The sequence below is a fragment of the Lonchura striata genome, chromosome 13 (assembly GCF_046129695.1).
Source record: "Lonchura striata isolate bLonStr1 chromosome 13, bLonStr1.mat, whole genome shotgun sequence".
NCBI lineage: Eukaryota > Metazoa > Chordata > Aves > Passeriformes > Estrildidae > Lonchura > Lonchura striata.
In genome coordinates, this window is record NC_134615.1 from 2,482,772 (window position 1) to 2,510,023 (window position 27,252).

The 27,252-nt window shown below is 41.1% G+C and overlaps 1 protein-coding gene across 2 annotated transcripts; it reads right to left on the reverse strand.

The window, feature by feature from the left end:
* DYNC1LI2 (dynein cytoplasmic 1 light intermediate chain 2) lies at window positions 1-27,252 on the reverse strand. 2 transcript variants are annotated; one of them, XM_077786253.1, is made up of 13 exons: window positions 27,196-27,252; window positions 26,123-26,196; window positions 25,586-25,702; window positions 19,303-19,533; window positions 12,942-13,108; window positions 12,534-12,627; window positions 11,773-11,908; window positions 11,341-11,452; window positions 10,586-10,645; window positions 9,821-9,862; window positions 9,301-9,418; window positions 8,198-8,314; window positions 1-2,996 (listed from the first exon to the last, which is right to left on the reverse strand). In XM_077786253.1, the coding sequence occupies exons 3-13, from the start codon at window positions 25,671-25,673 to the stop codon at window positions 2,890-2,892; spliced, it is 1,272 nt and encodes a 423-aa protein (XP_077642379.1). In that variant the 5' UTR covers window positions 25,674-25,702; window positions 26,123-26,196; window positions 27,196-27,252; the 3' UTR covers window positions 1-2,889. The 2 variants fall into 2 exon arrangements, with proteins under 2 accessions (XP_077642379.1, XP_021390394.1); XM_021534719.3 differs by lacking the exon at window positions 27,196-27,252 and adding an exon at window positions 26,836-26,984.

Consider the following 27,252-nt stretch of genomic DNA (forward strand, 5'->3'; position numbering starts at 1 on the left):
GCAGTCTGGATTCATGTTTATTGAAGCCAGTAATTAAAGACGTCCTTGTTTTGCCAGCACTAGAAAGCAAGGTTCCACATGACTGCATACTGCACCTGGTTAAAGCCATACAAGTGGACTAAGGTTTGTTTCATACATTTGCAGTCCTAATTGTAAGTTGGAAGAAAAACCAATAAACTTAGTATACAGGACAGTGAACTTTCATTTACAGCATGTATATTGTTAAGTTCACGATGTACAGAGCAGTCACTTTCAACGTAGTTAAATTAAATAAAATACAAAATTCTGTTCAGTTTAAACAGTTTTTTTTTTAAATGCCAATAAAAAAAGTGCAAACTTAAAATCAAGCAGCATAACCACAGCATTTTTATGGAGGGCCAATCTTTAAAGTTTTCTATTTGCTTCAAGTTGAATGCTTTCATCTTTTGTTTTCTTAGTTTAAACATGAACAGTAGATGCAGTCACTATAATGCATATAAATATAGGCATATAATAGTTTAAACAGTCTACCATACAAGTGTATCTGCAAATAAAATGAAGTTTCACTTGAAGATGTAAAGGCTGTTTGCATTTGGCCTTTGGTTCCAATGCTTGAAGACACCAGAATAACAACTGTGCAGCTCACCAAAGCCAGCAGGCTTTGGCACCCACAGGATGCTACATTACTTAATACCTCTCTTCAGTAAACTAGGAGCATTCACTTGCAATTAGAAACTGGAAATCTGTCCCTGTTTTATCTTTCTTCAAAGCTGGTAAGTTATCACACAGTAACAGTTTTGATCATTTTTAGTATAGTCAACATTTTTATACATCTTGAAAATACTTAAATTGTAAGTTTTAGCCATATTGCTAGAAAAGTGCTTATCAGGTTAGATGACAAAAAAGGCAGTTTCAGACTAAAGTTTTCAAACTATGCCATTACAATCACACACTTCAGCTTTCCCGTCCAATTTTTGGTGGTTTAGTCTCCAATCTCACTTCTTAGTGTCAGGAGGACAGTGTGTAATTATTTCTGGTGTGGTAACTTGCAACTGGCACCCTTTACACCAGAAAGTGCATCCACATCACCATCAGCCAGCCACAGTCTTAGTCTGTTATCTAGACAACTGTATAACTTCAGGTCATACCATTTCTTAAAAAAAACTAAAAAAAAAAAAAAGAAAAAAAGGAAAGGAAAAATAGTATTTTTAACATAAAAACTGGCACAAGTAACATACTCATGATAATGTTTGTCAAAGAGGCAAGTAAATACTCTTAGCTTTCTAAATGTCTAGACAGACTCACACAAACAGCCTCTTGCTGTTACAAAGGAGTTGAGGTTAACACCCAGCATTGTGTTAGTGGTCAGTCTAATTCTGTATCTTTAAGTAACAATATATATTAGGGAAGTAATATCCAGACATCAGATTTAGTACAACAAGTTCATATCAATAAAAAGTAAACTCTGTATAATTCAAATTGTGGTTTTTCCCTTCAGCATTAAGAGCATAGAATATGCTTGGTATTTTTAATTTCTGGTAGTGTGTCCATGTAAAACAAGCATACCGTGTATGAAATCAAAGTGCCATTTCAGTAACCACTGCAGCTGTGTTTGTTTGTACAGAATGAGGGTTTATGTGACCATGGACAGGGCTCCCTTAGAGCAACGGGGACAACCACAACCCATCTTTCCAAATGAAATGCTACATGAAAGAAAACACAAAACAACTTCGTCAGGATGTCCATTGTGTACACATTCATACTTTTTAGGTTACCTTCAGAATTTGGAGTTGGCTGCACCTGCAGCAGATGTGGTTGGAACTAGAGCCTTGAAAGTTTTTTTTAAAAACCTCCATAGGTGTAAGGCAGGAATCCATTTTAGCTTGGTAGCTAATATTTAGTTACAAAAAAAGTAAGAAAGAAAAATACTGAGAGTGTTCTGTAGCACATTTCATTATGGGAAAATGATCTGTCACCCACCATTCTTCATAGGCCAGCCTCTTGGCATAAAAAAGGCAGAAGCTATCAGAAAACAGGATTTAAAATTAAATACAAATTGCCAAAACTACTGTTTTTCAAATAAAACCAAACAGTGACTGTTTGTACTACAGTGCACAATAAGTTCAAGCACCTTCTAATGACACATCACATACTGTGCCAGGCACTTGGAGCTAAACAAGTTTAGTTTCTCCCTTTGTCAGCTACACCAGAAAGGGCATCCACACTCTTAAGACTTCTTTAAAAACTAAAACAAGATTTATAACAAGAATAAATTCCCATGGTTCTTAGTGTTTGGCCTGGAATTCTCCAATGTAAAGTAGTCTTTTAAAAACAGTGACTATTTACCTCCTGTGAAACACAGGATTTGACAACATTGCTCCTCTCCAGTCAATCCAACATTCTGGTTCCTTGCTGTCCCAAATCCGTTTCCCCTTTTAGGGCTCCATTCCCCACCTTGGCTTCTTTCCCCCAGTTAATGCTGTTCCACCACCACCACCACTCCAAGAATATAATGTTTTGCAAACATACAAGTAGCCAATTCCAGAAGCTCTGAGAGAGGGTTTCAGTTCTCTTCCTTGCCTTGCCTTGTGTGCAGTCAGTAGTATTTTTAAGAGAATTCTCCATTTTGCTTCTCTGTGTTCTTCAGAACAGGAAACGCAGCTGCACCTGCTTTACCTCCAAACCAAAAGAATTGCCCTATATAAACTCTAAATTGTTATCTTATACAGAGGGATTTTATATGCAAACTTCCTGAATGTGCACTTTTTACAGGGACAAGGCAATGATGTAGTAAGCTCATTCCCCCTGCCCCAAGAAAACTGATAGCATCTGCCATAGCAGAAAATTCCTGGTCTTATCAGATCACTATACATAGTTATTTGGTCATTTACATCAGCATTGTTCTGCCCATCAAGCTTCGTTCTCTGTTGGAGGAGAGTTTGTTGTTACCATGGGGTCAGGCTTGCGAGTGATCCTGTCCAGCTCCTCCTGAGCATTTGCCAAAACTGTCTTTTGTCCTGGAGAGAAAAAGAACACAAAGCAATTGAGTTTCAATGAAATATTTTAACCAAGAAGCACAAGTGTTCAATAAATCACCTTTAGATGACAATATATTATTTATTTCTCATTATATTACCACCTGCCCAAGGCCACAGAGCCTGGCACAATGCAGGGTATTTTTTGTGGTAATCTGATACTCAGGTTTGGCTCACTTTAAAGAGATGAAAAGCTGAACTACACAGCAGGAAAAAGCACACCACCACCAGTGATATGTTTACAGTAAAATTTAAAAATAACTATATTTAGAATCTTCTGTAAAAATCAACCATACACAATTCTATTATTGGCATTAATAGCAAGGACTTTATTTAAACCCAACTTTTAAGTACAAGGTATGCAGGACACCTGCTAAAAAAAGAAATCCCATTTATTTGGTTTGCACTTGTACCTACTGCATTTGAATATGAAACAAGTAACAGGAAGAACTCTCATATCAGCAGCCAACACTTCCCTTAAAAAGGAGACAGGAATTGCATACTCATGTAATATCTCCAAGCAGGCATTTCAAAGCACTTCTTCAATTGGAACCAGACACACTGAAGTATTTAATGGAAAGGCATATCTTACATTTCTTTTTAGCAATTCCCTAACTGAACCATCAGCTTACTTCAGTGTTTCTGAAAATTATAAACCCACAGACAAATTCATCACCAAAACTGGAACAATATATCCTAATGCATGGCTCATACAAGCATTTAAGATTAAAAAGCTACAATTTTAGACAAAAAGTATATTATATAACCATGTACAGCTTCCTTACATAGCCAAAGAATTTAACAAGCATCTGTTTTCCAGCTCAAATGTGTGTGAAATATTATGTGGATTTTTTCCAGGGTACATGCTGAAAACATTAAGAAGGCAAGAGTTGACTGGTAGAGATTCAAGTTTTTTTTCCAAAGTACAAAGACATAACCAAGTTAAAAAGGTACCTTTAATCACTAGGAAGGTTTTAGTCCTACGCACTAGTCATAAGCCACAGCGCTTTACACAGTATCTACTCAAAGTCGAAGTATTTAAGCAAAATTTAGGAGTTAGTACATTAATTAATGTACTGTAACAGAACTTAAAATACAAAACACTTCACGTGTAGACTGGGAGTTGAAAAAGCCTAAACCCTAAAACAATAAAGACCACACAAAATCCTCACTTAAATAAGAGTAGATCTAAACAAAAACTATGACTGTTTTTTATGCTGGATATACTGGCTCCTTAGGGCTCCAAAATAACCCCAAGCAGTGTCCTGCAAATACCTCATGCAGACAGGAAAAACTCTCCCTGCAGGGGAATACATTTCCCTTTACCACCATGGGGAGCACCTTCCAAAGAAGAAGAACTACAGGGAGCTGTTTCTAAGAAAATAAAAGTTTCCCCTCTATTATGAATAAGAGTGACACTTGCTTTCAGTTTCCCTACAAATTTGTTGAGGAGTGATGGCCTCATTCAGTAAGAGGTATTCTGGACAATTCCATGCCCCTAGTTCTGTACAATTAATTCTGCTTCCTCGATCAGAGTGAGAGCAGGGAACCTGAGTTCTTTATCCTCTGTATGGGAATAGAGATGAAAAGCAGCCTTAGAATCTGCCAGAATCTTCTTGTGAATATAAATGAAATAACTGTGAGACTATAAAAATTCAGATGTAGAAAACTAATCCACCACAGAAATAACCAATTTAAGTTTTTTGAAATATCACGTTCTAGACATCAAAGAGAGTTCAGAAACAAAGGCAAACAAGAAGCACTGCACAGTAGGAAAAATGGATGTGACACTGCCCAGAAGAGATTTTTCTCAGGTAAGAACTGTCACAGTAGAAACCAATCCATCAATGAAGCTGACCAGTATTGTTGAGACCCACAATGTCACTCTCATCCTGGGACAGAATCTCAACATTTCAACCTCAGGCTATACTTAGCTATGAGAGAAACAGATGGTCTGTTTAAATATTTTTGTCATCAACCTTCTGAAAACACCAGGCTCTTTAAACAAGTCAGACATTTGAAACGCTTACAAAGCTAATTTTAGCACATTCACTCGCACAGAGGATGCTGCTGGAAATAATGCTTTCTCCAAGATGTTTTGCTCAACTCTTCCACAAAGGAACATGTTATCTCTTCTGCTCTCACCAGCACCAGGTACCTCACAAGCCCAACAAGAGCTTTTCAGGGAGCAGCATGAGGAGCCCTTACCTTCTCAGCACAGTTTAATCTTAGACTGGTTCATCTAAGATGTGAGCACAGCAGGTGACAAAACAGGCACCTTTTCCTTTGAGTGAAAGCCAACTGTTCTGCTCCCAAAGCAAGGAAAAGAATAGGAGCTGCCAGCTTAATGTAGCCAAGAAAAACCAACCTTGAGATCCTTCAGGAGAAGCACTTCCACCCAAGAAAGAGAACTGCTGGAGCAGGCACTACAACGAGGTAGATCTGAAGAGCCCAGTACAACATTCTGATCATTCTTGTCCAGGACAAGAATAAGCCAATTATGGGAACTAATCAAGAAACTAGTGGGGAAAACAGACCTCAGCCTCTAGAAGGAGGCCAGAAGAGAACTTGTCTAATTTAGTCTATCAAAATCAAAGAAGTTAAAGAAGGATGTATGATTGCTGTCTCTACATTAGAAATTATAGAAGACAATTATAGAGACAATTATATAGAAATTATAGAGACAATTATATCATCTCTACAACAGAAATTATCTATTCCAATTAGAAGTTAATGCTGACACAAGGGAAAAAAAAGGCAAAAAAAAAAGCTTGTTATCTTTGAAAAGTCCTGGAAGGCACCGAGTATGCTAGAAGACTGAAACCCATTACAGACTAGTTTAGCAGTTTTTCTAGAAAATGCAGTTATGTTGTAGGTGCTTAGAACAGTCTACCAGCCCAACAACCAAGAGGGTCTGCCCTGACAAGTTCTGCCAAGCCACCCACATTTCTATGAAAGGATAACAGGTCTTGTGGAGAAGGGAGAAGTGTTCGATATCACATCTCACATCACCTCCACAGAAATAAACTTTAAAACCAAAAAAGCGTTGATATTTCACAGAAAATTAATGGATTTTAATTAATAAAATTACCTATTAGTTATCCATAGCACTTGTCAGTACTTTTATTCAGCAATCTACCCTGTTCCAGTGTTGAAAAGAGTAGATATGTAGGTAAGTGTGCCTGAAGAGACAAAGGATTTGGAAAGATAGGATTGGGGAAAAAGTTATTTACACAAATTACGAAAGTGATGCATGATGACAGAATGGAAAACAATTACTAAGCAAACACATGAGCTTTTGAGACACTGAATTTGATACAGACTAGAAACCCTCCTACCAGGAGTAGAAAATGTCTTAAACTGGTTGAATTGTTATAAAAAACTCCTGCTCAGCATCACACAGATGAAATCAACCCCATGTCCCCCTGAGAGATGTGAACAGAACACATCTGTAGCACAGATCAGCTCACCCCTTCCCAGGGCAGGCAGTGCCTTGTCTCACCTCCAGGTGTTTCTGAGCACAAGGCAAACGGGGTGAGCAGAGTGCCAGGTGGACAGAACTGTCACAGCCAAACAACACGGCCTGCACACAAGGCTGTTCTTGCAGGCCACACACAAGTCACAGGCAGAACAGCTTTCAAACCCAGACACTGCTGCAAACACAAAGGGGCTACACTGAGCTCCGCTGCCACCCAAACAAGACCAGAGTACTGGGATTCAGAAACACTGGGCAAGGGAAAAAAGTAACTGAGAAATTAAATACTGGAATAGGCTTCCTGGAAATGTGACATTACAGCTTCTATTTCTGAGCTGGATTTTCTAATCACTACTCAGGTACTACCTAACTGACTTCACTCCATATAGAAAGCATGGATGAAGTAACACCTAGAATATTTCCAGTTCTATTTCTATAAAAGTTACTTTGACTTTGTGAATAAAACATGAGGCTGCATTTAATGAAGCAGGGGATACCTTTCAGTGTTTAACTGAAGAGGGCATTCTGAATTATGAAAGAATTAGTTCAGTGTTTTTATAACATGGAAACAATTTGATTATGGAAATAATATATAATACAAATTCCTTTTGTTATCTTCATAATAATTAAATTTAATAAAGACAAATTTACAGGATTCATCATGCTGAAACAAAACACACAAAAATCACACCTGACTTGTTTTAAATCTTAGGCATTTTTGAGCTTTTAGAACATGAAATGTCATATATAAACCTTCCCAGTTAAAAAGAAATTAAAAAATACCCAAACTCCAACTGCCTTGGCTCTCTGACTGACAGAACCAGTGTGTCTGGGAGCAGATATTTCTCACTTCCAGTTCAGGATGTCTGGGTTTTAACCTTCCCCTCTCAGTGTGAGGAACTGTGGGTTTGGCATCACCATTAACACACACAAGATTGCACAAGCTTGGGATCAGAAGTAGTGTATCTATCAACAATTTAATAGTAAAAGAATTCTGGAAGGAAAGCTCCTGAACATTCAATGTGATGGGAATGCCAGTATTAAACAGAAACAGTCAAAGAATCAAAGCAGTAAATTCCATCTGTCAGGTGGACAATGTATTTTGTATCACCAAGGTCTGGGTAGGTACCAACCACTCTGACAGTTTTCTTTCATTTTCACTGAACTGTTGCATTATTTATCAGCAAGGATCTCCCACAGTGCACTCAAAGCACATACACAGAAGGCACCCATTTGTCAGTGTTACCAGCTGTGTTGGATCGCAATAAAATACTAAATAATTAATGAGTGAACAACTTCAAGCTGTCACAAGCAGTGATTCATTTCAGCTTGAACTCTGGGGAGATTTCAGTAGTTTCACTGCTAACTCCAGCCCAAACGCAAAAAACTGCATCTCCTTTGCAACAGCAAAGCATCAAGAAAAAAAAGGAAGGAATTCTGAAGTTGAAAAATAAATCAGCACTTTCAGCATAGGCTCAAGACTCAAATGTCACTGAAATCCCAGCAGTGCAACATCACTCTAAGAATCAACAGAATTTAAAAGAAGCCCTGGAGTTGTGATGTTGCAGTAAAAGTTCTTCTTTTAAAGACATTTTGGTACTATCATCTGTCAAGGTCTGTCACTTTCCTGACCAGTGTAGGAGACACACCCAGGGACCAAGGAGCCAAATAAACTATTAAAAGCAAGTTGCAATAACAAGCCAAATACCTGATTTCTTGGCTGTGCTTTGCACTCCTCCAGCACCAGGACTTCCAGGAGAGCCAGTCTTTTTGCTCAATAGACTGTTAAAGAAACTAGCCAAGACACCTTCACTTGCAGCATTATCTAAAGAAAAAAAACAAATATGGATCACACAGAACACTGAGAGCTGGTAAATTATAACTTATTTTCACATACATACAAATCTCTTGCCAATCAAGGAAATAAACCTCAGCTCTGAGAAAGTCTGTCCTTGTTCAGTTTGAATACTCTAGTCCTTTGCATACCTTGGCCTAGGCAGAGATAGCTGAATGCACATTCCTGCTTTTCTGGAATGATGTGGGGGGGGTATAATGAAATGTTAATCTAAATATTTGTACATTTTAAAGTTTTTAATAAATATAAAAGACAAGAGCACAGTATTAAGTATTAAGTACAGACATGAAATTCAAAGACTGATAAGCCCATTAACAACCTGCATAGATGTTCTAGTACAGCCTTTCATGCCACACTGCTTTTAATAAATCAAAACTTGGCAATTCAGCAATGAGACAGAATCCAGAAGGGCATTCTACCCTCTGGAAGTGAGGTATTTCCCTACAGTGACAACAAAAAGCAACACTGGCCCTGCAGACCTTCTTAATGCCCAGAGGGGAAAGAAACCCCTCAATACCATGGAGCTGCATCTCAGGGAAAAATCTCATTTCCAAGTGACTCCATCTGCTACAGCAAATGACATTCCAGAGAGGGCTTAGTGGAACAGGGTTTGCTGTGGATTCCAGAATAATTGATATGAAGTATAAAAATGTTTGTAGTTTAGAGCAGTCTGCACCCTAATAATCCAGCTGATGCATAATAAATGTATTGAGGCAATTTGAGGAAATTAGGATGCAGTTGACCTCTGTCTGACTGTTTGGCAGTAAGAGAACTCTATTCCAAGTCACACAGATGACCAGAAATGAAAAAAAATCTATCCAAAGTTGTATCATAAATGCATTTCTGTTATTAAACTAACTATACAATTAGTGAATAAATACCCAAATCTTTCTACAGAAGAGGATTCACATTAAGGGAAATAACACATGATAGAACAGCAAAATGCTCATTCATACTTTTAATATTTGGATCTGGTTTCTTAACTGATGTGATTGGTGAGGCACTGGGTACATTGGTGGGACCAGCTCTGCCTTGAGTCCTTGGGGATCCTGCAGGGCCTCTTGCAGGAGATTCCTTAAAAAGTCCAAATCACACAAATCAGAGAAGAATTTCAAAGGAGTGGTTACATTAAGCAAGTTTAACATAACATACTTTTTCAGCCTTTCTACTGGCACTGTAGTGATGCACACTGGAGAAATAAAACAAGCATCCAAAATTATTTTGGGGATGTGCCTCTACTACAGGAAAGGCTGAATCACTGCAGGAAGTTTTCAGTTCATTAATCCAATGTTGCCACAGTGAATTTGTAAGCAAAATTTTAAAATATTGCCTCATTATTTATTTTCTTTTTGCAGTTTGGAGATATTATATAGGTTACATTTAAATATAAAAAATGGACCTCTGCAGGTTAGAATCATTCCCTTTTCCCTTGAAGGAAACAAAACACCTCCTACTCTTTTCCTTGGATCTACTTACTGATGCTCTTGTAGGCGTTGCTGGCTGTTTGGCAAGGAATGACTGCAAAAACAACATATTAAGCACATTAAATATATTTCAAAGAATACAGAGAAATAAAATACAGTGAAGCTGAGTAACCATAAATTTACTTGATCTTTTTCCTGATATTTACAGGATTCCTCTTTGATATTTCCATACTCCCCCACTCTGTCTCTAGAGGACTGACTGCAAGAAGTAAATAAGCTTTGGGCCTTTGTCTCACACAGCCAGTCCAGAACTCAAAGCCAGAACCACAGACACCCCAGTCTGTAACCCCCAGGACATTTATAATCACCTGGATAGGGAAGTATTGTTATGTTTTTCAAACTATAGAGTAATAAAGGAAATAAGTTACAGCATAGCCAAATTTGACACATTGAAGTCTTTCAAGCCTCTGGCTGTAAGGAAACTGCAATGCTCAGATGTTAGGTTTTAAAAGTATTTATATTTCACAGATCAGTACAACTTTATGGTGAAATACAAAGTCTCTTCTTCCTCTTCTCCATGTACCTTCTTTCTGTTTTCAGCATATCTTCCCTTCAACTTGCCAAGTTAAGTGACCATATTTCCTACTTGTATTTGTTAGAATAAAGTCTTACTTCACAATTACATCTGAATTTGCAAAGCTGAGAAACAACCATCTGGTGATTTAAATGGGGAATGAAAAACTAAAGGCAATAGCAAGGGAGAAAATTAAATGAAATCTCACATAGTAAGGACTTATTTTCATTCTTCCATTCTTACCTGCTGCTTCATAAGAAATACTTGCTCATCTTCTGCTGCCAGCTCTTTATCATGGACTAACTGTTGAACAAAACATTTTGTTATTATAAGTAAAAACTGAAATCACCATAACTGGTTTTTATGCTTTGGTGATCAAAAGGGAAGAGAGAGAGGCAAATGTTTAAGACTGTTGTTCACTTTTTTTTTTAAACTGTTCTTTCACATTTAAAATAATAGTACCATTAAAGAAGTTGTCGTTAAAAAATACTGTAAAAAAAAAAAAATATTGGAGCAGATGAACAGTGATGCCAGCACTGTCCTACAGAGATGAGCACTTGGTAAGTAGCCACACTCCTCTTTTTAAGTTTGGGTATTGATCTCATCAGCATCTCTTCAACAAACTGAGATGATCTTGCTTTGCCTTCACATGGCAATCTCAAAGACAAGTGAGTACAAATGGAAATGTCCTGCAAGAGAATTCTCAATTTTCTGGCTGTGTTTCTGCCCCATGCATGCAAAAATAGTAAATATAAACCAGCTCTTCCTGAACTGCCTTTCATTCAATAAAGCATTGCCTTTCATTCAATAAGGCTTCTGGGTTTGCTTGCAGTATTTTAAATAACTAATAAATGAAAGCCTTATGTTTCACACATTTAGATAAAAAAAAAAAAGTTTGCATTTATATTTGGAGTTCTTCAATATTAATAGTCATTAGCAGCCATTCAAGCAAACTCTACTTATTTTTTGTGGTACAGAAAGAAATAACCCCTTTTTACCTTTCTGACAGGAGGTTTTACAATGAAGTCCTCATATGCATCTTCAGGTTTTACTGTTGTAAAGTTTTCATGTAAAATGGCAATTTTCTTCTCATTGTCCCAACCAGCAGGTCTGTAAAGAAATAAAGCTTTTGCCTTTTCTGCAAACATTTATTGAGAACATTTATTTACTGCCCTCTACTTAAATATGGCAATTTTCTTACAGATCAGCCCTGTTTCTCAGCTAAATTCCAAGGATACAAAAACTGGAGTGGTATAGTCTGAGTCAAGCGATATGCACAAAGTTGCTGTTTAAATTTGGGATTCCACAAGACTTGCATACTAAGCTTTTGAACAATATACCATTCAATTCACTTTTATATCCATGTTACATGCAATGCAGTGCTAAATAAAAACCCCTCCAACACCGTGCTGCTTGTCCCAGTGACTCACATAAAAACTGCATCCTTTTCTACCACTAAGGCAGGTGTGGTAAACTGGAAACCGTAGGTTTTATGTACAATGTACTTATACAACAGGTCAAGGTTCTTCTCCTCCTTAACTGATGTATAAATCAAGGCAGCCCCATCTGGGCTTCTAGTTAAGGAAAATTAGGCAATATACAGTTTCTAAATTATAATAAGAATTTCAAAACAAGAGTTAATAGATTTATAGCTACTAGACTTATCTTTGAGCAGTAGTTCAAGGCAGAACTAGAGACACTTAGTATGCAGGGGTGGAAGGGATATAACAGGGCAAGGCTTGTGGCACTTCTCTTTGACATACACAAAAGTTATCCATCCTCCCAGCCTTACATGGAAACTGCATCCTACTTCACTCAGAAAAAGTCCAAAACTTAATATACACATGAGATCTCAGGCTTACATGGAAATTGCAAATTCTGAGGGGAAAACCAAGAAAGAACACTTCACAAAATGTAAAGCAAATGCTTTGTAAAGGAACAAAAAGTCCAAGTCCCATGCACAATTTAAGAACTATAAAATATTTTATACATCTGTCAACTTTTTCAGAAAAACAAACGCTATACATACTTACCTAAAGTTAGATATGTGTGGCACATACTCTAACCAATAACTAAATACCAAGCAATCTTGCAGAACAATTTCTTGGATGAATGTTACGTGCAATTCAACATGAGAACATCTCTTCTTGCTTCAGGTTAGAGGCAATCTCCTGAGCACAGAAAAGGATACACTGTAAGCAGAATCTGCGGATGTGTGACTGAATGAAGTCAAAGTGTTCTTCCCTGTAGTCGTGCTCCTTCTCCAGGACACTCACTGCATCACACTGGGAGAGGCAGGAAAACAAACCAGAAAACCCAGGAATTTAATCCCAGCACATCTTAAAACACCTTCCCTTATCTTACAAACTCCCATTACATTTACCTTGTGTCTCTGGTTCTAAAATAGCACTGATAAATCAAACTCTAATTGATAAGGTTATTACTATTCCATCAAAGTAAAGATTGATGTTGATGGCAGAAGCTCACTTGTAGAACAAATCCCTCCCCTGTTAATCCAGAATTCATTTTGCCTGTCTGCAGAAAGCATGCCTTTAACAGAGAAGCCCACGAACAGCAGCAAAGAGAAGCAGAGCCTCACTTTTGTGCACACCACGAGCACGGGAATGCCCAAGTTATGAGTCAGCACGTTGTCTCCGAGGGGAAGGGAAACATGTTCATCCTCCTGGCCAGATGAGGGGCCTCTCCTCTGTGGCGATCCTTGGTAACCTTCTTCAGGTTCTACATACTCCTGAAACTCCTTTATAACTATTAAAAGAGAGAAATTCTTAGGCTACAACAAAGGAACTAGTTCTTTTAAAATCATAATTAATCTACAACTAACTAGAAATCTCAAGAGGTTTTTTAAAATTTTTATACCACATGAAAACTGAATGCAAGTTAAGCCTTGTTGCCTTTTCCAACATCACAACACTCTTCCATCAAAACTTACAGGAAACTAAATCAAGTGGGATCTGGAGCCATTATAAATAATCACAATTATCTGCAAAAATGCATATTCCTGAACATTTCATTATAGGTCAGTTGACAACAGAAAATATAAATGTGATTTACAACACAGCCTGTACCCTACAATTTGTACCTATTGTGGAAGAAAGCACGGTGAAAATGTAAAAGTACACAGAAAACACCAACCTGAAACAACCACTTTTTCATACAAACAATTATTTTAGTTCCTATTACTCTACCTTTCTGTTGTAGGCATCCAGTGCTAGAAATATAAAACCTACCTGCATAAACACAGACTCAAGGGCATCTGCAGGCTACCTGAAGAGACTCAGTTGTATTCTAGAAAACTGCAGTGAGGTCCAGAGGAAACTCAATGCTTTTTATGTTTTCAGTATTTTAATTTTACGGCAACAGTGGGTGTTCCAATAATCCTGAATACTACCCAATATTGAAGCACCTAACGATTAGTTTTAAGGCCATTTTGGAAATGCACTGTGAGCCCACACATGCTTAATCAAATCTGGGCTGCAATCTGCACTTTAATGTCTTTTGCTCAAGACCAAAGTGACAGAACAGCTAAATCTGTGTCCTGGATGTGGATGCTCCAGGCACACACTGCCCTGAGGCCCTGGGCTCTCCTCCTCATTCAGCCATAGGGAACCCTCATGGAAAGAGCCAAACAAACTCCATATCTGCTCCCACAAATGCTCCTTCATTTTAAAAACAGAGTGGGAGCAGAGTGACTGTAGAGACAGTGAGGAAAACTCCTTGGAAAGCCACCAGTCTCCAGCCCAGCCACACAGAGAGGCTGCTCAGAACACTCTCTGTACCGGGGAAGGAACTGCAATGAGCCTTCTGAGCTTCAGGAAGTGGTAAAACCTCAGGGAAGTTTCTTATACAAGCCTTGCAAAAAGAAGTCATGGTATCTTTTCAAAACAGGAACCATTCCTGCAATGGTATGGGTGTGTGGAAGGAAGAACAGATCAGAAAACTGTTCTGTTTAAAGATGCACAATCTACAATGTTTAGTTGAAATATAAAATGGTGTGATTCTTGTGGAAGAGAGCTCCATTCCAGAGAAAATCCTAAAAACCCCAAACTAAATACAGACCATAAGACTTCCAATCACCAATTCAGTATATGCTAGAGTGCAAGGAAATACAAACAAATGTAAATGAAATGCAGTTGCTTTTAACGTGGGGAGGCAGTGCCTTCTTGTGGAGAAGAAGCAGCAGCACTCCAAAGGATGCTTTCTCCAGGACTGTTTCCTAGTCAGCTACAGCAAATCAAAATTCCGTCACACATTCTGCACATTCCACGTGTTTATTATCTCACCAAAAACATTTAACTAGAAAAGGAGTTTTTTGAAGTACCTCTTTCCTTTATTAGCTTTCCCATTACTATTTATTATTGAGGCCAAGTGTATTAGAGCAGTTTAAAGAACAGTATCTGCATCACCCACAATGGTTCAGATGAGGCTCTGACTTAATCACATAGAAGACTATTTCACAATATAGCTCTCAATTTACCACAGCATGATAATCGGACAGGATTCCCTTCCTGGGTTTTGTTCATATCAAAGCAAAATAACCCTTTCTTTACTGAGCATAAATGCCTTCTAATTTGGGGAAAAAATGCCTCTCCCAAAAAGATTAACACTCTACAACATGAGAAAACACAAGATGCTCTAAGAATTTTAGAAATGTAAATAAGAGCAAATCCAACGTGGAAATTTCAGAAGTCTGATGGTTTCATCCTCATGAATTTCTGCTGAATGGGAATGAAGGGCACAGTCCCAGAGAGCAACAACTCCCAGCTCCTCCTTGCCCCAGGAGTCAGCAGGACCCAGCAGCAGCACCAAGGCCACACCTCACACACAGGAGAAAAGTCTCCCGTGTGGATTCCCAGGGATGCACCTGGCCTGGCATTAACCCCTGCCAGACAAGGAGCAATGGGACACAAGACTGGGGCCAACAGCGGCAGCTCTGAACAAACAACTGCTGAGTTACAGAAGGTACCAGCCAGAGCAAGACCCTCTGACTACAGCACCCTGAGCACACAGAGCCACCTGAACTCAGGAACAAGTGGGAGTGCTCGACAGCAAGAGGCTCTTCAACACTGCTCCAGGCTTCCACTCAACCCCCATTCCCTCCAAAATTTAGTCCTAAGAAAACCAAGTGAACCTAGATCCCAGGCACTGTCAGATGCCTCCATGAACAAACTGCACACCCACAAAGTAATAAAGCAGCTCATTGCAGTTAAAATATTTGACACGCAGCAATTTCGTACCTTTTCTCACCTCCCACAGCTGAGTCTCATTTGAGCTCCATTCTCAGGCTTCTAATGGATATAAAGTATCCTTATTTAATGGATATAAAGTTGTACATCCAAACAGCTCATAAAATCTTTTATTTTTCCTTTTTTTCTAATGAGCAATGAATATTATCTCCTCCCCACAGTTCTGATTGAGGAATCATCTTCTATATGGTATGGAAAACAACTCTTTTCTTTATTAAGAAGTGGTGAAAATTACTTTGGTTTAAGGTATTTCAACAGGAAATACCCCTAAGATGATGCACAAAACATAGGAAGCCAGAAAAACAACAGTTCCTTTGGAAATCTGTAATATTTTGCCACCAATCACTAAGGTTGAATACTCAAAATGGCCTATTATGTTTAAAAAATTCTCACCAGGTGATGATGTGCCATTAAAATCACACCTCCACTACAGAGTGCTGACTTATCTACCAAACTTGTGGCTCTTTAGAGTTTTGCATTGAACACAGCAAATGAAATTGAGGTTGCAGAAAACTGTTTTGTTGCTGTTGCTCACACAAGGCCCTGCAAGGTAACCCCACCAAAAACTGCTGCATCACTCAGAACATGCATTGAATGGAAGCACCACTGAGACACCAATTCTCAGTTATTAGGTTTGGTTGTTCCAGCCACAGTAATTTGCTCAGGCTTGGAGTGCTCTTTTAACTGCAATGTGGAAATGCAGGCAAATGTTACATCTTAAATGGATAAATCCCAAAGACCCTAACAGCAGACTGAGGAAAATGAAGAATATTTTTCTAAGACAATCATTCCATATTTACACTCTTTCAAGTTTCACAATCACTTTTTGCTTTTTTTTTGTGCCCCATCTTTATTGATAATTAAAAAAATCAGTCTTGTGGAAAGAATTCCTAGACAAAAGATATCTGGATAAATTAATTTTTAAAAATCTTTTAGCTTAAGAAATCTTTCAGCTCTATGTCAAATCAGAAAAGCAAAAAGGTAGACAATCTGCAACTAATTCAGCTTGAAGGGGACAGTACACAATTTGTAAAAACATGTTACTGTGTTTCAATTCTTTAGCTTCAAACACCCCAGAGGTCATTGGTGTAATTGCCATTTTACCAGTACACCTCCTTTCTGCAGTATTTGATTCCTGACAGCCACATTATCTGCTCTGCTGTCTTAAAAAGGGAGGCAACATCCCTGAAATAATTATTCCAATATGTGTTATTCAAATAATGAATTATCACAATTGAGCCTGAATTAAATGGACATAGTTGGCATTATGTACCTGACTTCACATTAGCCAAGCTCTTAGCAAGGAACCCCTGGGCAGCTCAGTGATGGAGTGAGTGTAGGCAGGCAGTGCTCTGGGTACATTCCCAAGAAGACAGCCTGTGGCTTCTATGTGTGTCCTGCTGCCCACTCTCGAAGTGCTTTAACTCCAAAGTTTCTCACCTAGCCAGGCAAGCCAAGAGTCAGAATCTCAACCAGCAAATACAGGAGCAAGGGCTGGGTGCAGAATGGCCTCCCAAACCCTGCCAGCAGAGACAAGCAGTCCAAAGTCCAGCTGCACTGACAAGCAAACAAAGCTAACAAAGGCATTTCTGGAAACTCTTAGGACCTTAGCAATGGAGAAGGAACAACCTTGCAGCACTTCCAGTGGATGCCACTGGGGCAGGACTGGGCAGTGTTTCCCGGAGGTTCCTGGTGCTGAGTGTGATAGCCAGGGAAAGCACTTTGGACATTCAGTTTTGGATGGAGGAACAGGAGGAAGGAAATACTTTGCAGGAGAAGTCAGGAAACACATCCATCCATGTGGTCTTATGCTGCAGGGGGCTTATATTCAGCACATCCCATCACTCTGCTCTCCATTTCTATGTTTCAACTACCCTTATGTGAACTTTATTATCCTGGTTTTTACATATTTGGGCTGTTGCAAGCCAGTGACTTCATTTTCTAAGTGGCAGCATACCGCAGGAGGTAGGCACAGGTAGCAGGACTTCAGTAAGGAGAGCTTTGCTGTGCAGCTTTAGGATGGACAGCAGTCTCAAGGCAGTCACCAGGCACGTGTGCTCTACCCTGGCCAGTGCATTACCCTGACACAGTTACAACAGGCCTTTCCCCAGCATGGGCTGCTAAGAATTACAGGACGTGGTAGCCAAAGTTCTGAGTGCACAGCTGGCCCTAGAGACAGTCCACAAGAAGCCAGAGATGTGTCCAGGTAACACAAGGGTCCTGCACAAGGCCTGAGAACAGGAGATGGACATTTGAAGATATGAGGGCCCTGTGTGCCACAGCTGAGCCAGGGGATGGCCCTGAAGCCAGACATAGAACTCAGCCCCTCTCCCTTGACTCCAGGAGAGCTCAGAACAAACCAGGAGTTCCCATGATACTTTAATTTAGAATTCTCTAAGATACTGCTATTGGAAAGCCTTCTAAGTTCCTCGGAGAGGGCACTTGAGCTTTGCCATAACTCTTTCACAGACTGCACTCTGAAGGGAAGGCTGAAAAGCTTCTCTTTACAAAAGGAAAATTTAAGTGCACAAACTTGCCCTTTATTTGGATTGCCATAACATTTGCTGTGTCTCACAAATGTGTAAACTGGATTAAGTGCTGGATTTTGATACTAGAACTGTCTTTCTATTTCCATTTCCAAAAAATCTCTGATGCACGTTGTTTTCCCCTAAAAACTCTCATATTTTACTTTTTGTTTAAATGTAACCTGATGATCAAACCCAGGTGGTTTCAATGATTAAATTTAAACTGCAGCTGGTATGTTACAGTCACAAAATTTCTGGGAACGTAATATTTAGCATTCAGAAAGGATTATCAGCTATACAAATACACCTGAGTGCTCACAGGTCAAACAGATCACACTGCTCCCTATAAGTAGCTCAGGAACCTACCAGACCGTATTTGCAAGGGTTCCACACTCCAGCACAGAGAGCCACCAGCCTGGAGCAAAAGCAGCAAGCACAGAGGATCAGTCTGAGTCTACTTCATCTCAAAGGACTGGAAGTTGCTAAGGTCTTTTCCACTGAAGGAATTTATTTTGGAGTAATTCAATATGAAAACAGGAAAAAAAAAAATCTTAAGAAGCATTCAACGATACTTTAGGAAAGCCCTGCAGGATCCAATACTACAACAATGACTGCCTGCCAGTGCTAGATTCCATCCTGCCATGGATATGCCAGGAAAGAAGGTTAATTTATACAACATTCTTAAAGTCACAGGGTAGGAATGGATGTAGTGAGACATAATTAGCTGCGCCAGGTTCACAGAAACCAAAACCAATTCTGAGCCACCAGAAAAACAAGGGCAGAGAGACTTTCTGTAAGACAAGCACACTATGGAAATGGGACCCACAGCAAACCACACAGCTCACTTCATCACTGAACTTTGTCACCATCTTTTAAAAACCGAATCTGTCATTTTATTATTTTTTAATTGCCCTTTTTAAAATCAAATTATCAAAATCTCATTATTGCCCAGTATCTAGACCAATAATTCACCTGATGTTTTGTCAGCACAGCAAAACTGGAACACTTGTTTTAAAGCCTAACACAGTATATTTGAATTAGTGTTGCAATCACAACTTAAGAGTAATTTTTATCCAACCCATTCTCAAAACACTGAACCAAAGAAATACATCAAATATTGTGAGAGCTAATTAAAAAACCAACAGCAATGTATGGATGCACAAAAACTTACATTTTTGCTCCATGTGCCTCATCTCTTCTGGAGGGATTTTCATCTTATCAATGTGTTCTTGCAAGACACTGGCCCATTTCTGTAAAGACTCCATAACAGTCCAAGGTCTAGACATATCTGCAACAAAGACCACGATGGTGTCTTGCAGGGATTCAGCAGAAACTGCGAACTTCAGCAGCCCTTTGTGGTACAAGTCTCCATCCAGGATCCAGACGTTGCAGCGAGTGTGGTCTGAAAGGAAAAGGCACAGTTGGAAGCCAGCAGATGCCAGGGTTTGCTTTGCCAGGCTGGGAGTGACCAGGTGAGAGCATCAGTGCCCAGTGGAAGAAGCAGCTCCAGCTACCAGCACACTTTGCCAGCTTGTTTGTAAGACAGGTTCCTGTGTAAATGCCTAAATTAGTGAGAAATGCTTTCATTTCTGGGTCCAGAATATTTTCCTTTAAAAAGATAATTTCTGTTCTTGAGCTTTTACCCAGGACAGCTGTCAGGACAGTTTTTAATCGCTGCACAACATTCCTGCATTAGAAACACTCACAGTGAACCCAGAACACAGGGGATGTGTAAGTGCAGGCCCAAAGAAGTGGCCCCGCCCCAGCCCAGCAGGGGATGAATGCTGCCCTTGGTGTCTCCCAGATACATAAGCTGGTTTCACACACTCACCTCCCAGCAGAAATAAACTGCAAACAAGATACCAGCAATAAGCAGCTTAAGTTTCTAGCACAGGAGTGGAAGGGTAAATACAGGATGAATTTCCCACCTTCCCAACAAGGTTGTGCCACCTGCTCTTAATGCACACTGACTTAACACCGGCTCCTTCTGCAGCCTCCTGACCAAATGAGCACTGGGGAAATGATCTGGTATTGCAGCTTTTGTGCTTCTTCCACAAGTGCTTTTGATAGTGGCAGGATGTTTTGTTGGAATGCAAGGCAGAGTAGATGGGGATCAGCTGGGTCAGACAGCTGGCATTTTACCCCAAAACTGAACTCTTGGCAAGAGTATAAGAACTTAAAAAGGAGTTTCCTCCAAAAATTATATATCAGGTACCATGAACAACCAATTCTTTCAAATTAAAAAAAAATAGAAAAAAAAAAAGAGAGAGAAGGAGAGAAAGAGAGAAACAGAGAGACAGAAAGAGAGAGAGAAAGAGGGGATTATCCTCAGAACTTCCTGCTGAAGAGGAACAACTCCATTGTTTCTATCTTCTAGACTCTTCCTAGTACCTCTCCCTAAGTATTCCTTACTTTACTACAGCTATCCAGAGGGAACAGTGAGTCTCTCTTGCGCTACATACACAATATGACACTTCTGAAACATACAGATCTGCAAACCAGTCACTGCAGAACCCAAATTTTCAAAGCAGCTACTGAGCTTCATAATTACCCTGCCTCACTGTACTTCTGTGTCCTGAATCTTTCAGCTTCACAAAATAAATCCAGTTACTATGGCTATCATAACTTTATTCTGGAAAGGAATCCTCCCCTCCTGACTGCAGAAAAAGGCAAAAGATTGGCTAAGAAATCTGGAAGAAGAAAAGATGACAGATATATACATCCTACTTGTTTAATCAGGCCTTGGACAAAACTACTAAGCCCAGTTTCAGACACCTCATCAAGGTGCTGCTGGCAGCCTACATCTAGCATTTGTTGTAAGTTTTGTTGGGCTGTTGTAAGACATTCCAACATCAGCCATCACACAAACAGGCCAACAGCCACACTGTGAACTTGCAGTTCCTCTCACTGCCAGCTGCACCCCTCGATTCACTCTCCAGTGATCAGTCAGGGTAAGCCCTGTGGAGCTCAGAAATGCAGCTGTGCACAACCAGCCCTGTTCCCCTCCCTCACCCTGCTCCAGGACACCAATCACTGGCATCACAGGGATTCCCACGGCACTCTAAGTCTGAATCTAAAGCTCCCAAAGACCTCTGAGGACAGAGGGAAGGTCTAGGAAAAGTATGGAAAAACAGAGAGCAAGGTAGGACACAACGTGAACACATTTACATGTTTGCTATTACACAAGAGTAAATAAAATATCTGTGCAGGATTCTGCATGTCCTAAAGCAGCAGCCTCCCAGTAAATAAAAACCCTGCGAGCTTTCTATGAGCTAAAGGTTATTAATAGACAGGGACTGTATGTATCCAACTGTCTCCTTGGAGCATGAATGGAAGTTTTGAAAATCTAATGCAAATCTATCCATACTTCATGCAAGTTTACAGCTCTCCTCATCATTGATGGATTCTCCTGTGGGGAATACTCTGCAGAAAAGACTTTTACACCTTGGCAAGTTAGAAAAATTAATAATATCCAAATTCACTGCTTCTAAATCATGTTTTAAAGCCAACAGCTAAGGTTAAAATTGTTTTCTTTGCTATGCACCTTTGCTCCCCTTAAGGATTTAATATTTGCTTAACATGTAGAATGCAGACTGGAATTAGAATGCAGCTGGAACTACCACTCAAAATCAATCTGCTAGGAAGCCTGGAAGCCTTGCACTCACATTAAAACATACTCTAGCAAAAAAAAATGTAACACTGTATGAAAAGGAAAGGTTTTGCTCCTTTCTAACAGGACAGTGGAATGTCTTGTGATTTACATTTGCTAAAACACAAAACACACTTAAAAATACAGCACTGGGTGCTCACAATTTGGCAAAGACTTGGTGGTAAACTCAGCTTTGTCAGCACCACATCAAGCTCCTACTTAGTAATGAGTGTTAACTGGGCCCTTCTTACTGGCTATGACACAAAATACAAAAACAGAGCAAACAATTACCAGGTCCTGTTGGAAAAGCAGGAGCTACTTACCACAGGCTATTACAAAAGCTGCTAGAATCACATCTCTAAATCCTGTCAATATTCCATTATCCGTTTAGTCCTGAAAAAGATCTTCCAGCTTAGATGAATTTTATTGCACATGGTTCATTCTGTGAACTGCAACTACATCTGCATCTATTCAAAAGATATCAGTGGCAATTAGATATCCCTTGCTCAAGTTGTGAAAAGAAGCAAAAAAGAAAACATTCAAAAGAATAACTTTAAAGATCTTGACCAAAAAAAAAAAAAAAAAAGACAATTTTCTTATTAGAAACTAGTGCAGCAGCAAGACTTGGCTCAACCTGGAACAACCAGTTCAGCTGGAATATGCATATGATATGACTGAGGCCAGTCCAAATCTGAGGCAAAACCCAAGACTGCTTTGTTTAGTTACAAGTAAGAATGCAACCCCAGCATGGCTCCTCTTCCCTGCACACTGGGTACAGGCGAGGTGCATCTGCAGTCTGGCAGGTGAGAAATGTCCCTGTGGTGCTTGTGGCTCCAGCTGACACACACAGCACAGAGCAGGCCATGCAGTCTGGCTCCCTCTTCTGCTCTACATCCCCACTCTAACTCTGCCCTGGCTCTGCAAGGGCCTCTGAAAATTACTCTGGAAACACAGATCCTTTAGGAAAATTGTGCACAGCTTCTCTTCTACCTCCTATGAATTCAGATTCTCAGTCTTCAAAAGCAGACTAACCAGTAGAGACAAGAAACGTCTGTTTATCATAAAGACAGGCAAAAAACTAAAACTTGCCATATTCTTTGAAAAATTTCACCAATGGGGGCTAAGCTCCAAAATCAGTTAATATTCAAAGTTAAGTTTGCAGGCAGTGCTATAAATGCTTTCATCCAGATGAGCTATGGTGTCATGTACCCAGGAACAGCCATATGCTCTAAGGATAATATAGCTGGAGATTTACAAGAATCCTCTCTCTCCCAGGATTGCTTCTCATGTCTCTCCAAACCTCTTATTGGGCAAATGCCTTGGCCTAGGCAGCATTTGAGATAGTGACAAAACATAACTTTAAAATAAAAAGGTATCTTTTCCCTAGGAAAGAGACTTTTCAGATGGAGATTCAGTAGCAGACTTAGAATCTAAATACCCTGAGCCCTGGGAACCAAAACCCACATGTCACACTGAGCAGTGACACCTGGAAGAGCTGGAGCAGCTGGACACAGCACAGTGCCCATGTGCCTCCAGCTGCCAAGAAACCAGCAGGGGACAGGGAAAACCAAACAGTCCATGGGCTCCTCTGTGAGCCACAGGGGGCCTGCAAGGCAGAGATACTTCCTGGACTTTCCTACAAACTGAAAATAACAATTTAATTGCTTAGCTAATCTTAAAGAGGAAAGTAACTGTAAACCAAGATTGCCATCCAACAATCCAGAAAAATTCTACTTTAGGTGTAGGAGCAGCCAGGTTCAAACATCCCTTGAAGAGGAACGGGGAGGGGAGACCACAGCATAGGAAACAACACAGATTTTCCTTAAGGTTTCCAAGGGGAAGTGGGAAGTAGATAATGAATGACTCAGCATTACGAGGAAAATATTTCTCCTGGACAGAGTAAACTTATTTGAAATAAAGAAGAATAAGACTAAGACAGCAAATAAATCTTTTATCACTGGGAAAGAAACTGAGATCATCTCACTCCACTGCAGAGTTTCAGTTACCAGTGTTCACCTGGCACCCCTGAAAATCCTTGTGATCTGGTCTTGGCTAGGTTGGACTCTAGTAAAAAGCAAAGACCCTCAGAACCATTCATCTGCTCCTGAGCTCCTGAATGCCTACCCTGAGGTTCTTTATGGCTTCCAGAATTGTGGGCCAATTATAACGCCTTTGTTCCCCAATCTGGATATGAGCATAAACTCATCTGAAGCACAGAGAGTTTAAAAACCAAATTCAAACCTGTCCTAGAGAAGAAAGAGTGTTATCTCTGCCTGCTGGGAGGTCCTGACCCACTTTGCTATTTATTTTGCTTGTGGATGACACTAATGAGACAGAAAGGGAAAAGGCACATATTATTAGCTCCTAACACGCACATTAGAGGATGCATGAAGACCTGAATTGGCCAGCTGAACTTGTAGTCAGTCAAAAATTATCTCTTTTTTTCCTGCTAGTGCTGCTGGAGTTCTTATGACAGGGCTCTCCTATCACTTTAGCCACTCAGGAATAGCCCAAAAATATTTCCAGTGTAGGGATATACTTGAGGTTTGATAGATAACACCAGGAAAAATAGCACAGCAAACATTTTTCTGCTTGTAATAGCATCTCCTTTGAAGCTGCAAGAGGCCTGCTGACACAGGCAGTCTCAGCCCTCCTAATCATAGGGGCTTTTCCCATCCTGAAATGTTTATGCAGAACTAAAGCAGATTGTGCACAGTGGAAAAGCACTTACACCCAGAACCTAAAGAAGCATTTAAAATTACAGCCCAAAAGATTTTTAGGAGCTGCAAGAAGGCCCGTGGAAGATATGGCAATGTACTCATCCTTTCATTGTGCCTAACTTAGTATCCAAAGGCAGCTTCCTGCCACGTGAGTGCAGGCCCAATCTCCATAACAACCAGTCACATATGGCACTTAATCACTCCTGCAAGCCTTCAGTGCATCTCCAGTTTCAAAATACCATTATAGGATCTTCCTAGTCTGTTCCCAGGAACAGGGATGAACCACCAGCACTGCTTCCCTCTTCCAAGCTCTGAAGGAAGTCACAAATAAGAAGACCTATATTCCCCATTTTTAAAGACAAACCAACCCAAGGAGGTCTAGCAGCTTGCCCAAAATAAGATCAGCAGAGGCACATTTAGGAACAAAGATAACAAACTCACTCCCCATCTCTTTCTGTCCCAAACCTTCCCAAAAGCACAAGTAATCTGATAATTTTAAATGGTCTCTTGGCATAATCTCCCTCCATGCAGTAGAGACAAGAGATCAGCAACAGCAACAAAAAGACAAGAGACAAAGAGATCAGCTCCAACTCGAGAAAAGGAAACACTAATTCTGACTTTAAGTTCCGTTCTTCACTCAGTCAACTAAAGCAAAACATCTGTTATAGTTAACCAAAATTCCACACACAGCCCCTATGAGAAACACCCTGCGCCCAGAAATCCATGCTGAGCATGACACTCTCATGGATGTATCCCTCCCTTTCTCTAATCACAAAGTAGCCACAGCAACGCCACTGCTGCTGCTACAAAGTCACCACCAGCAAAGGATCTTCCCTGGAGCAGAAGGGATCCCCAGAGCTGCCCTGCCCCAGGCACAGGTCAGGCTCCCAGAGGGGCAGGAGGGAGAACGGACATTGACTGTGAAACCTTCCCCTCCACAGAAATGGACAACCAGCACCCAAAACTCCCAGCACCACGCTGAACCAGCTACTGGGGCGTAGCCCAGAACACACTTATCAAACCACAATTATTAAAACAGCATGGCAGCTAATTAATTAAAGAGATTGCATTTCAAATGAACTTACCATCTCGGTCTTCATCGTGAATATTCAGATACAAGTATTCCAGCCCTCTTCCTTTCTTGCCATGCTCTGCTCCCTGTATTTTAGCCATGAGTGTGGTTTTGCCTGAACCGTCATCACCTGCCAGTAAGTTTGTAGAGAACAAAAAGACACCTTCAGAATTACATTTGACTTCACAGAAAAGATTTTTTCACAACTTGCTTAATTAATAAGAAACATCCTTGTATACACTTCTGAATCACAGTTCTTTGCTGTTCTCTATCAAGTATTTCAGCTAAATCTAATGGCTTGTACCAGAACAATAAGAACGAAAAACTATCTTATTCTCTATTATTACTTAAAATAGGCTATAAATCTAACAGTGGAAATCAATGAGAAAGTAAATCTACAAGCACAAGTCAAGATCACAGAACAAATTACATAACCCAACTGTAAGGAACCCACGTGTCAGTTTGCTCCAATCGGTGTTTGAAATGCTCTTTGCTTCTACAAATAAAAAGACAACAAACCAACACCCAACTGGTTGTGCGTGTTACTTACCAAAAACAAGAATATTCTTGCCCGATGGCAATTTCGATCTGGACCGTGTCGAGACTTCGCTGAGGATGGAGGACCTGGGAAGCAGCAGAGCGGCCGCGTTAGCGCGCGGCACGGAGCGGGCTGACAGCACCATGAGCTCAGCACATCCGCACCCAGCAGCGGCACATGCGGGCTGTGGACGAGCAGGGCTGTCACAGCCACAGGCCAACTGCACTCTGAACCACCTCAAGCATGCCACCTTCTACCGAAGGGCTTTTATGATTTCTAAACCACAGGCAGGGACATTTTAAGTTCTCCTCCTTTGTACGGGGCCGCAATACTGCAGAACATTACTTTTCAACTAACTCCCATCACAATCGGTTGCTGTATTCGATATACACCTGTCTGCCATTATAGGTATTTTTTAAGGGGGTTTTTAAGAAATAAAAGCCAACTACACACGAGATCGCCTTTGCCGAAGCCGGCCCCGCGGATATCCCGCAGAGCCGCGGTCCCGGGCCCCGCTCCCTTCCTACCCCCGTCCTCCCGTCCCTGCGCCCGCGGGGCTCCCGTCACGCACCCCCGGACCCCCCGGCGCTCCCCGCCGGTCCCGCCGCCGCCGCCCGCGGGGCCCGAGCGCGGCCCCGACCGGCCGAGGCCCCGCGCCGCGCTCCAGCCCCGCGGAGCCCGGGCTCGCCCCGCCGTGCAGGGCCCGGGCGGCCGCGGGCGCTCACCAGAGGTTCTGCCCCTCGTCCTCCTCGCCGGGCAGCTCGGCCCCGCCGGGCCCCTCCGGCCCCAGCAGCTTCTTCTCCGCCAGCACCGGCGCCATCTTGGAGCCGCCGCCACAAAGAGTGACCTCACCGGGCCGCGAGGACCCCGCCCCGCCCCGCCCGTCCGCGCGCGCCGCCGGCCCCGCCGGCCCCGCCGGGCCCTCCGCGCCCGCCCACCCCGCCGGCGCCGCGCCCGCCCCGCGATCAGGCGGCGCCCGGGCAGCCCCGGCCGCGGCCCGCCCTGCGCGCCGTTCTGGAGCCGCCAGCGCCCCCTGCTGCCCGCAGGAGCGGTGCCTGCTCGGGAACCTCCGGCTCTATCCGTACCTGCTCGGGAACCTCCGGCACTGCTCGGGAATCTCCGGCTCTACCTGTACCTGCTCG